The sequence below is a fragment of the Lipotes vexillifer genome, unplaced genomic scaffold (genome assembly GCF_000442215.2).
Source record: "Lipotes vexillifer unplaced genomic scaffold, Lipotes_vexillifer_v1.1 scaffold302, whole genome shotgun sequence".
NCBI lineage: Eukaryota > Metazoa > Chordata > Mammalia > Artiodactyla > Lipotidae > Lipotes > Lipotes vexillifer.
This window is the reverse complement of record NW_006798913.1, coordinates 3110336-3123788: the sequence shown is the minus strand read 5'-3', so window position 1 is coordinate 3123788 and position 13453 is coordinate 3110336. Positions and strand designations below refer to the sequence as shown.

The 13453-nt window shown below is 35.6% G+C and overlaps 1 protein-coding gene across 1 annotated transcript in view; it reads left to right on the top strand.

Moving 5' to 3' along the window:
- GFRAL (GDNF family receptor alpha like) overlaps nt 1-13453 on the top strand; it is a 57938-nt gene that overhangs the window by 42520 nt on the left and 1965 nt on the right. The window contains 2 exon segments of the mRNA XM_007471199.1: nt 12671-12766; nt 12854-12923. Coding sequence (XP_007471261.1) covers nt 12671-12766; nt 12854-12923 — 166 coding nt within the window.

Sequence of the window (13453 nt, the reverse complement as noted above, 5' to 3'; positions counted from 1 at the left end):
CCGCGGCATGTGGGATCTTCCCGGGCCAGGGCATGAACCCATGTCCCCTGCATCGGCAGGCGGACTCTCAACCACTGCGCCACCAGGGAAGCCCTGGTGATGTTTTTAAAGTGTGTGTCTGTGACAAAGATTATTCCCACTGTCTCTTGCATTTCTGCTGGCTTCCAGCTTAGGGTGGAATGGCTTCCTTTGGTTGCCACTGACACTGAACACTGGGCTTTCCCAATTTGCAATACACTCAGAGTTTGCCAGAACTCTGGGACTGATGTTTTACTCTTGCATTAGTACCTGGGTCAGCTGGTCAGACACTGTAGGCATATGGTAGGGACTTTCAAAGCAACTCAACTTCAGAAAGAGGCCAGAGCCCACTAGTCCCTGAAGGTACATCTATTTCAAGTGGGAATCAAGGCAATCTTAAAGGAGGGAAGCCATATAAATCAGACTGCAGAGCTTTCTTCAAAGGGCACCTTATCTTAGGGATACACTGCTGTGTGTCCCTGAGGTCTATGTAAGAAGATGCTGTGGGTGATATTTTAAGTTTCCAGACCAGCCATCATTCCCTACCTGCATCTTAAGTCTCTCACTCTTCCTAGTGTAGCAGACAGCCTGAAATGTACAATGGTATTTTGTTTGAAGTCCATATGGTAGTTATTACATTAAGAATGTACACTAAGCATATGTCTACAATCCTAATAGCTCCTTCCAACACTTCTACATGGCTGCATCAACCCAGTTAATTTTTCTCACTGTTCTTTGGCCCAAACTTCCATTCCAACACCCCTCCTCTACAATGGAAATATTGTTCGTTTTAATTGTTTTTGTTCTTTTAATGCTGCCAGGTAGCTGAAAGGGAACTTGTGAGGTGGTAAGGTCTCTTACTGATCCAAATATAGTTATCTTCCATTGGTAAAACTGGCTCGGCAGTGACTATCCCTGTATCTGGCCATGCCCACCCATTCCTGATTTTTTTCAAAGCCGTGATCTATTAAAAAACATAATTCTCCAACCTCTTCCTCTCTAACAACTTCTATTCCACTAGCTCACAATAGTGTGATTTACAATATGATCTGTTTCTTTCACCTCCAAAACCGTGAGTTTTCTACTCTCTACCAACAGTTCTCTATCCTGACCATAACACTGAAAGCATCTAGAGAGATTTTGAAATTAAGAATGTCTAGTACTTTAATTCTCTCTTCTCCCTTGACCTATTAAATCAAAACCTATAGTGATAAGGCCAAGGAATCTAATTTTAAATGCTCCATAGTTAATACTTATATGCAACCACAATCAAAACATACTTTTCAAATTTAAAAAAATTGTAGGTTCTATGTGGACCCTCTGCAATATACTTTATATGTCTTGTCTCACTTAATCCTCACAACAAGTCAATAAATGTTATTACCCTCATCAAATTGAATAGGAAAGTGGGTACAGAAGAGTTTTTTTGTTTAAGTACCTCCAGTCACACATTTAGCAAATTTTAGAGCAAGGACTTGAGTCTGTGGCTTGAAGCCAAAGGATGGCCTCAATGCCATACTTCTCACTATATAGTCTGTATTTACTGGTAGCCTCTCTTTATTTTCAATTCTCATTATGTCTTTGTGGGATTATTTAATGTGAAGAAACAGCTGGAAAATCCATATTAACAAAGTCCTACTATCTTGTGTTGTAATGCAAGTCAAAGGAGTTTAGGAATAAAAATAATGGGGCCCTATTTAATTTGAGTATAATTTCATCCCAGTAGAGATAATGATATTGCATCTCATACTTATTTTTAAGAATAAGATGAATGTGACATTAGTATTGGTGCACGAAAGATAAGGAGATGCTGCATGACTATACATCCCATGGCCCCATATTTCCCCCAAAACAGAGAAAAGCATTCTCATCCCCAAAATGAAGACCATTCTTCAATGGTCTCACCACCTTTCTCCAAGTGCCCTCTCCTCCTTTCTCACCTTTCTTTAACCTTTTTTTTCTCCTTCTACCTACTATTCAATTGAGAGTTATAAGAGAAGAGAGAAGAAAAAGAGGTAATACTAATTAAGAAGCTACCATTTGTCAACAATTTTCATTTGTGGTACTTTTTTTTTTTTTTTTAGGCTTTTTATTTTATTTTATTTTATTTATTCTTTTATACAGCAGGTTCTTATTGATTGGGATTGACATATATACACTAACATGTATAAAATGGATAATTAATTAATAAGAACCTGCTGTGGTACATTATTACCCCTGAATTAGTCAGCTTTTGCAGGGTTAGGCAGTTATATACAATCTCCAAGCTTCAGTGAATTACAAACCCAAAGACTGATTTCTAGGTTATGCCACATGTGGGCGGCTCTGGGCTGACAGCTGAGGCTCTGCTCTCCATTTCTAGACTTAGGCTAAAGACATGGCCACTCTTCGGAACATGACTTTTTTGTGGTAGAAACAAAAACTAAGTGACGGAATCACTCAGACTTCTGCTTGAACATAACATACATCATTGCTGCTCACATTTTTTTTTTTATAAATGTATTTATTTTTTATTTATTTATTTTTGGCTGCATTGGGTCTTTGTTTCTGTGCATGGGCTTTCTCTAGTTGCGGCAAGCGGGGGCTACTCTTCATTGCGGTGCGTGGGCTTCCCATTGTGGTGGCTTCTCAGGTTTCAGAGCACAGACTCTAGGCTCATGGGCTTCAGTAGTTGTGGCACACAGGCTCAGTAGTTGTGGCTCATGGGCTTTAGAGCACAGGCTCAGTAGTTGTGGCACACAGGCTTAGTTGTTCCACAGTATGTAGGATCTTCCCGGACCAGGGATCAAACCTGTGTCCCCTGCATTGGCAGGTAGATTCTCAAGGACTGTGCCACAAAGGAAGTCTCAACTGCTCACATTTTTGACTAACTCAAGTCAAGGTCAAGCCCAATGGCAGGGGGCAGTAAAACAGACTCTTCTCACGGAAGGTGGTTCTCTAAGCCACATGGCATTGGGTGGTAGTTTAATTTATTACAGTGAAAGAGGAGTGAATCCTCCTACAAAATGATACAATCTGGGGGGAGGGATAAATTAAGAGTTTGGCATTAACAGATACACACTACTATATATAAAATGGAAAAACAACAAAGCCCTACTGTATAGCAAAGGGAACTATATTCAGTATCTTGTAATAACCTATACTGGAAAAAATCTGAAAAAGAATATATACATATATGTATATATATATATGACTGAATCACTTTGCTGTACACCTGAAACTAACACAACTTTGTAAATCAACTATACTTCAATCTTAAAAATAAATAAATAAATAATACAATCTATCTCAACTCCCTTTCTACACGTGAGCAGCATGAGGCTCAGAGGTTAAACTAACTTGTCCAAGGCTACTGCAGCCAGTGGATGACTCAACTAAGATTGCGATGGAGTTCTGGTTCCAAAGCCAGTGTTCTTTGCTATGAGCAGTCAATTTGAAAAGTAGAGAGGTAAACGTTGCAGTTCTCCCCTCTATGACTCTTTCATCTTTCAAGCCAAATCTATTCTGATACATCATGTTGTCTCAAGAACCTAAGGGTCATCTTTGATTTAACTTTGCATTTTTAATATCAAATAAAACTCTAAATTATATAATATTTTAAAATGATGTAATTTATTGAGCACTTATTTTGTGCCAAGCACAGTTCCAAACTCTCTTTATATAGTGTCATATTTAATTTTTAATTAAATTTTGTGGTTGGCATTATCCGATTTTAAATCTAAGGGAACAGAGGACCAGTAAGTTGCCTAAAATGACAGCTCTGGGGGGAGGCAGAATCCAGATCTGATTCTGATGCTTCTGCTACTCTGCTTTCTGATCATTCTGCTTTCCAACAGAAAGCTCTTTGTGTTAAATATGCCCTTACACTTCCTCTCTTCTCTACTCCAACTTCTTCCACCTATTTTTATTTTCCATCTTCCCATGCCTAAACTGCTGCTGTAGCTTCCTTATTAGATCTCCCTATCATGGGTAGACTAATTCTCGAACTTTGACTTGATCTTGTTATTTCTGTGTGCTCTCCACTGCCCCTGCTTTCATCTCTCCCACATCTGAACGCCTTCATCCAATTTTCAAGGACACCCAAAATGTAAATCAACCTTATTTCCCACCATTCATCAAATGCATACCTTTTCCCTAGGTGTCCCTTATCAATTCCCACTGTGCTTGAATCACATTATTCACCTTACGCAAAATTCCATTGAGAACTTCATGAGAACAGGGTCATGTACCATCCCATGAATGTATCCCATGTTGATTGTCATGGCACTAGCTTTGAAGTAGGAAATAATTACTCAACTGGAAAATCTTTACTGGGGTCCAAATATGCTGGTTTCTGTCCTATGGTCCTGTGGACATTTATAGGTGATCAGGTATAAATGATCCATGAACTCTTAGCTCTGCTGGAATGGCTCTCCAAAGTAGAGGGCAGATTCTAAATTCTCCATATCCCATGAGGACACATTGAGAAATTGAAGAATAGTAGATTAACTAGCAGCAAACCTGGAATTAATGTTGCATCACACCAACCACTCCAAGAGGCAATAAGAGTAGTGTTTGGGAGGTCAGACATCTCTCAAACCACAGGGTGAAAATTTTTCTTGACTCCCAGGAGTAGAGAACAAGAGAAATTATGATGTCAGGTGCTTGTGAATATGTGTGCTTAATAGAGGGAAGGATTATAAATTAGAGCCTACATTGATGGGCACAAAATATTGTTCGTATGGTGTTCTCTGAATTTCCATTGACTAAGTACAAATAAGAATCCTTAATAAATATTTATGCCCACCCAAATACATAAATATTTGCCTCTAAGTCACATATGCCCCTGTTTTGCAAGATTTTTAAATGGATTCCCAGATATAACCCATGGAGAAAATAAATGTAGGTAAAGTGTGTCCCACTAGTATAGTATATACTTGCAGCAAAAAAGCACATAGTTTATTTTGTCTTACCTAGAATTTTACAAAGTTGTATACTTATGGGCTCTTTGATTTTTCTAACACATAAAAGTATTCTGCAGAACTAGTGTTTCATGGAACAGCTTAGAAAACTCTGCCTCTTCTAACAAACCTGAACTTTACTATGTCTACCTGGAATCAGGTTTCTGAAATAGAAAATGACAGAAGGTTTTACTTCAGTCAGTTGACCTCGGGAGATCTTTCTAAGGAAAGGGGACAAGGGAGAAAGGAAGGAAGGGAAAAGGGAAGGAGACAAAGAAGCATAAAAGGAATCCCTTCTCTTATCCCTGTTTCCCTTCCCTTCATCCCTGCCTGTGCATATTTCTTCTCATGGAATTTCCCAAGAGCTCTGTTATTTTAATGTTAATTTTAATATTATTTTTCATTCTCAAAAATCTTGCAAACATAGGTATTACTAGTCTCATTTTACAAATGAGAAAACTGAAGCTCAGAGAAATTCTCAAAATTCTCCTCATCCAATGACCAAGATGCTTACTCTTCGCCCATCAATGAACAAATTTGACTGTTAGAATTAATCACCAGGTGAAATAGTTTCTTAACAGATTTTTTTTTGATTGGGCAACAATATGCATGGCAGTTGGGACACTGAATTTACATTTTAAGAAGTGGTGAGAATATGTGAAAAATATGTGATTAATGTGAAGACCCTTGGCTAATGTCAGTTAAAGATGAGAAAGAACTAAACATGATATAGTTATATATTTCAAAATGTATGTCACTGCACAGGGACAGATGTGTTATTTCAGACATGAAACTTGTTCATACACACTTTTCGGCCATCAGATAATCACATGGGCATCGCATTGTGTCATCCATGTTATACTATAAATTAGATGGATATGATGTCTATTCTCAAGAAGGTTGCTGTCTAAGAAGAATTAACAGTATATCTCATACTTTGATATTCAACTTTTTGCTGAAGATTCGCAAATGTATGTGCATTGAAAAAATACTACAATTGTATACTTTTTTCTCATTTTAAAACTCGGTAACTTACAAAATTTCCTGAATCACCTCATCATTCCAAATGACTATGAAAACTCTCCAAAAATGTATCTCTACCCTTTATTTTTTTCCCTAACTCTCTTTTTCTTGGTGTTTTCCATCAGTGTATGAAAAAATTGTGTACACCTGCCAGGTAAAGTCTTGTACATTTCCAAAAGGGTAGACACTAGTGAATCATTCAGTTCCAAAGACATCAGAAAGCTATCTGGACAATTAATGGTATTGTCACGTATACTTTTTCATTAAAAAAATTCTGTATGTTAAAAACCTCCAAACATGAAAACATAAACTTTTAAAATTGATAAAATATAGTGTAGATTATTCCCATTCTTAGCTTACATTTGTCTTATTACAAGACTTCCTATATAATTCAAGGTAAAAATTCAAGATCTTCTAGAATGTAATTCACAGTAAAAATTACTGTTCAATTTTGGGAACACATTTTTGTCTATTGAACTCATTCCAGATATAGGCAGATTTAAACCATGGGATTACTTTATATTTTTCATCTGAGACTCAGGTTATATTGATGTAGACATACATTGCAGCAACAACAAAAAATAGTTACACTGCTGTTTTGTGTATTATTCTTTGTATGCCCTTTGCCTGGTGAATACTCTGGAAAGCTTTACATATGGTCCTAACTCTACGTCTGTAAAAACAGAAAATACTCATATTGATATCATAGTCTAAGATATCACCTTGAAAATTGTGGCATTCATTTTTTAAAATATTTCTGTTAAATGTCAAAGTTAAAGTGGTTGATTTATTTGATTTGAAATGGAAAATGATGAACATATTTCAGAGGTGTGTGCAAGTTGAAAAATCCTACAGGTATACGTGAGGCATTTCAGATGCTTTAGTTATTAGATTTTATGTCTTCTCTTGTGATTTTCATCAACAGAAAATTATATATATGTATATTATATATATAATCATGGAGATTTGTGATCAGATAATACTACTAAATGCTTCTTATTGTACAACACTATCAAATTCAACTGGTCCCTATTATTTTTCAAATCTATTTCCTAATCCATATGGCTGCCACATTAGAAAAAGCTGAAAATGTTTTACATGCTTTTGTGGTCTCCACGACATTTTTTAAAATATATATTTGGTAGAAAATTTTGCTACAAATTACATCTTCACTATTTATCAAGTCTGATCTTGGACAAGACAGCTATTCTGAGTCTGAGTTTTTTTAAGTTGAGCTAATAATTCCTATGTGGCTAGTTGTTATAAAATTTAAACAGTGTTTGTCAAAGTGCCTTGTAAAGTATTAAGCACCATATACATGGAAGTAAAGCATTTTGTATGTTACATGAGTACGTACATGCATCTCTCTCTGCCATTCTGTATACATATATATGAATATATATATTCTGCCAGCATCATCATCATCACCTAGGAAGCTTTAAGGGATTCAGAATCTCTGCATTATCCCAGACCTCCTGAATCAAAATTGGCATTTTAAGATAAACAGAAGGTTCATATTAATATTTGGAAAGCATTGCTCTGTGTGGTCTAGTTACAGTGAAACCTCTATCTATCTATCTGTCTATCTCTCTCCCCACAAACACACATATACATGTAGCATCCAGAGAGCTAGGCAGTGATACCAACAAAGGAAAGTAGATTTATCATCTTGAGTTGATAAAAGAACAGCCTAGAACCCTACTTCCTATTTTAATTAGAACTGACCTTCAATAGTAATAGAAGAGCAAAAAGTATTAAATGGCTCATTCCTGGAATGGTGATGACAGTCCAGAATGAGGCAGAATGGAGCACTGCACTGAAATTTTGACTAAAATAATCTAAGAAGTCCCATCCAATTTTGTAATTCTACCCTACATACACACTTGCATATTTCAGATATATACCCTAACCACAAATATTCTATTCTTATTTTTGATCTATATCTTTAGATCTATTTTGTATGAGCCCAAAACTACAGATGACAGATATTTTTTCTTACTTTCAAGCTTTAAAACATGGCCTTCTAACACAATAATACTATATTGATCAAATCTAGTGTTAGTTTTCAGAAATAGTATAATTTGCATTCCAATTGTCATCTCAGTGACTATTTCATTATTTGCAGAAACTATTAAGAAAAACATAGAACATTTGAAATATTTTAGTAGTGCAGTTGAAACTCACCATAATCACCAAGCAAATCCATTAGACATGTGAACACCACTGTCATTCAACCACAGATAAAAGAGTGGTTACCAGGCTTGTCAATGCAGTCATTTACTAACACTGGGCTTTTGGCTCATGACAAAAGATCTAGGCAAATATTCTTGAAGGTATACTTATTCATTTATATGCTTTTTGGGTTTGTTTTGTTTTTGTTTTTGATAGACAGAAAGCTGTACATATTTAGTGCATACAGCTTGATGAGTTTGAAGATAAGTATACACCATGAAACCATCACCACAATCTATACCATAAGCATATCCATCACCTCCAAAGATTCCCTGCCATCCTTTATTATTATTTTGTGTGATAATGTAAATGATCAGGACCCTATGAGGCTTTCCTGGGACAGACCCCTCCCCCATACCCTCTGCTTTAGCTCCTAGCATCTGATGCATATTTCCTGAGTTTTTCAGATGCTTAAACCACCACCAAATGGAAGAAATTAACTACTTGATGATCATGAGCATGTAGTCTGAAACTTCTGATAATGTTAACTGCCCAGTTATCTCAATATCAACCAATCAGAGAATTGTGCATGAACTGATCACATACCCTGCAACCCCTCCCCTCCCCTGGCCTTTAAAATGCTTTTCTGGAACCCTGCAGGGAGTTCAGGGTAATTTGAGTATGAGCCACCCGTTTTCCTTGCTGGGCCCTGCAATAAGCCTTTCTCTGCTCCAAACTCTGATGTTTCAGTTTGTTTGGGCTCACTGTGTGTTGGGCACACGAACTTGCATTTAGTAATAATTTGAGCACTTAACCTAAGATCTACCTTCTCAGAAAAATTGTAAGCGTAAAATTCAGTATTGTTAATGATAGGCACTATGGTGTACAGTAGATTCCTAGACTCATTCATCTTGCATCACTGAAACTTTATACCTCTTGACTAATAACTCCTAAGTTTCTGCTTCCTCCCAGCCCCTGGCAACCACAGTGTGTTTAGCCACAGTGGAAGAAAATAAACCTAAGGCATGCTTTTATCTTCTTTGAAGTTTGTGAACTAAATAAAAGAATATGCCTCATTGATGCATATTATGACTGTTTAGGGAAAGCATATTATTTAGTTGGTTCAGTTTTTACTACATACATTTTAGTAAAAATGATGTTATATCCATGTTAGTTGTTTACACTTTGATTTATCATATTACTAAAGTATTGGTTTTTCAAACTTGTAGATGCTGATATGTTTTCCCTTCTTCCCAGAAGCAATGCTCCTTAGATCCACATCAGCAGGACCATATCATACACTGATGACCAAAAGAGTCCATGATACATGGAATCCCAATCCTGATCATTAGGTGAAACAATTCAAAACTCACTTCTAAATTACATACCTTCAGATGAGACAATATTGACCAAATTATAAATAAAACTGACCCTGGGATACCCAAGAAGATCATCCTTGAATTTTTATTCTCACTAAGATGTTGCCATGGTATTGGTGCTCTTTTATTTAAACTTAGAAAGAAGACAATAGAATTTTAACTATGCCATGTGATGCATTAATGGGAGTAAATTAGGATTTTGGAATTAACATATACACACTACTATATATAAAATAGATAACCAACAAAGACCTACTGTATAGCACAGGGAACTATATTTAATATCTTTTAATAACCTATAATGGAAAAGAATCTGAAAAAGAATATATATATAAAACTGAATCACTTTGCTGTACACCTGAAACTAACACAACATTGTAAATCAATTATACTTCCATTAAAAAAAGACAGCTACAAGAATATATTTTAAAAACTGTTCTGTGAAAATGTTCATTTTCATCAAATTTTTCCTCCAATGAGACTCTTCTAGATTATTCTTTATTTAAATTTTAATTGAAAGTTCACAGATTTGCAGTTTGTGCTGTTTAATTTCTGTTTCATGAATTCTGACACTTATTTTTAAATCATTACTTTGTGTCTGATTTACCACATTTTTTACAATGCATTTACCACTTCATATAAATTATACAAAGTAGAGGTTTTGTCTGCATCAGATCTCAGCCACTGCTGTACAAGGCTTTTGGAAGGAAAAAGGAGAAATGATCCCATCTCTGAAGCTCATTTAGGGAGAATACTATATAAATTTGTTCTTACTGTAAGATTGAAATTAATCTTGATTTCCTGTCAAATGTACAGGGATTTTACAATATAGTTCATAATAATGTTTAATTCCTCTAGGGTAGGAGTTAAGATAAACAAGTCACTGACAGTGTTTATCTATAAATATAGCAGATGGTGTGGGACTGAGGTTGATTATTAACTCTGCCGACTTTAATTTCATGGTTATAAAACACAGTAAATCTCACTGTTTATAAAAGGTGGGAAAGAATCTCCAATGGGCTTCAGTAGCCAAGAAATCTTCTGTAACATTAATCTCTCTAACTGATATTTGGTATCCTCCTAGGGTGCAATATTTAAGATTGTGGAGTGACTGCTAGTCACATTAAAATTTTCACTGGGATCATTAGCTAGCATTTCTGTCATTGATCTATTATAACTTTGTTAATGAGTTCCATGTGAGTGAAATTTAGTGAATGAGACAATTCTTTCTATGCCTTGCTAGGTGAATGTTTAACAATTACTTTAGGCAGTTATATATCTAAAAAATAGCCTAATTGATCAAAATCATACGTATTTTCTTACACAAAGATGAATTTTAATACCTAAGTAGGCAAGATGTACTGAATAATCAGCCAGTGTACATTATATAAATTTACATTTAGGTCATGAATCTGCCTAAAATATCACAAAATGCCATAAAATTTAAAAAGAAACAAAATAATTTATTCTTAATATTCCAATTCATTTAAATATAAGATTTGATTATGATCACTTACTTCACTAAAAATCTGTATGTTTAATTTGATTGAAATTAATTCTTCCCCCAAAAAGGACCACTGTGATAAAAATGGTATTATTTGAAATAGCTCGAATTTTCCATTCCAACTTTCTAGTGAATAACAGAATTATTTTATAACCACAAAAGTGAAAAAAATCACAACCTCTACCTCTATTGTTTTTACATTCAGAAGAGGTTGATTTTTCACTTCCTAAGAAGGTCAGACTTTTATAAATATAGGATAATCTGATATATGAGTTGGGGATTAAAACAATCTTGAACTAAAAATGTCTTAACTGCATTGGAGGTCAGACTCCTTGAGAATTAGTTTTCAGTGACAAAATCCTCAGTTACTTTTCTAGCTCTTGTATTGGGCTGCTTCTCCTGGACCCACCCTGAGAGTTTTATTACTGATCTGAAACAGTCTGGCTCCTGTGCTTTCTACCAATTAGTCTCAGCACAGATCTCAAACCTTGACTTCCAAGGAGCTGGCTTCTGACAACATCAGCCCTGTGTGGAGAGAGGCTGAATGGAGCTGTTGGTAATATACCTTCTCATCTCCTTTCCTGTTCAGAGCCTCCTGCCACTCTTGTCATTGGATGCAATACCCTGTTATTTGATACACTCACTTCCACAAAAAACTATCCACTCAGACTTAGACTTCCAGGTCTCAAAATGCATGAAACATCTATAAAAGACAGCAAAGGCTCTCTCAAGTGGAGGCTTTATCTGTTCCCCACCCCCTTTTTTTAAGCCTCAAAACCCACCTGAACCAATTATCATCAAAGAAATTGGTTATTGTGTTATTGGTATGTTTGACATTCATATATGTGTTGACTTGAATCAAAACTAGGGATGATTTCACTTCAAAGTTATCAATAAAGTCACCTAAAATAGTTCTATCAGTTAAGTCTACGGTTTACATTTTCTTGTCTTATGAGTTGTGATGTGAGGGTGGAAATGTGTTTAGAAAAACATGGTCGAGAAGACAAGGGCCACAGAATGGCCAAGAGGATCCCTTCAGTAAGGCAAAAATAGGTAAAAGCAATAGAAAGTGAAGGGGCTAAAAAAGGGAGACAGAATAGGGGAAATAACAAAACCAGATATTGAAGTGTCTAGGTAGAGAGGCAAACAGTATGATTTGTTTAGGGAGTCTCCCTTACATACTTTAAGAATTCATAAATACTGTGGGTCTTAGGGAAATAAGATATTGTTAAAAGCACATTCAAACAATCACTCTTGTAAAGAAGGATTCTTTTTCTGTATCACAATGGGTAGCCTTAAATTACTGTGTGTTTTTTTTTTCCTAGTCTATGTATAAGGTACAATGAGCTGTCTTATAAAATGTAATCACTTTCCTAGTCATGGTTTGGGAAAAAAAAAAAAACAACAACCACACAACTTCTATTATGAAATTATTTGATTAAAGGGTGAAAAAAAAGCTGTTAAAATTGAATAAAAGTACTCCCCGTTTCACCCAAATCTATCATATTTTATTAAGATAATGTCATAGAAATAAAAATTGTTGCCTTATAATACAAAGCAAATTACAACCCACAGGATAAAAATAATGCATGACTTTTAAATACTTTTATCTCATTTTCATTATTTTCTTTCAGATTATCTGACACTGCATAATGTCAAAGGCATTGCATTGCATAAAGGAAAACACGCAAAGGAAATAACTCTCAGCGGATTTCATTCCCCCTTCAATGGTCAGTGAAAAATCCATCCTCTAAAATGTTTTTAGTATTTATTCTCTCTAAAAATCCAGTAATTAAAAAAAAATCTTTTGTTTCTAGAAGTCATCTATGCTGTCATGTGCATGACAGTCACCTGTGGAATTCTTCTCTTGGTGATGGTCAAACTGAGGTAACTGGATGCAAGTCAGAAGGGAAGGGCTAGAAAGGGACCAGCCCTGTGAAAGCACTTTCACAATGGCAGAGCTTACCAGGGCCGAGAAGGAAAGCTTCTCCATTAAGACTTAGGAAACCATTCTTAATGTGGGATGGGTACATGAAAACGTTACTCTGTCTTCATATGTAAGGTAAACGTGATCACAGGGATTCTTTCATGTTGCATTTTATAAGCACATATGCATTGTTCTCCCAATGAAATGGCTCCCAATCATTCCCCTGGTTTTCCTACAAAATCCAGATTGAACTTTGCTGCATTCCTTAATCAGATCACTTGCAGGATTAATCAGCTCATATAATGGACCTGCTGTGTACTTCATACACTTTATACTTAACTGAAAATTTACTCTTCACTCTAATTTCTTATATGCTAATGAGCTTTATTCATATTTTACCATGTAGTTATTAAATGAGACATGTAATGAGGCCTCACTGGGTATCCTCAAAAAGACGTATTACTATTGCCTGATGTTAATTCACTCTTTC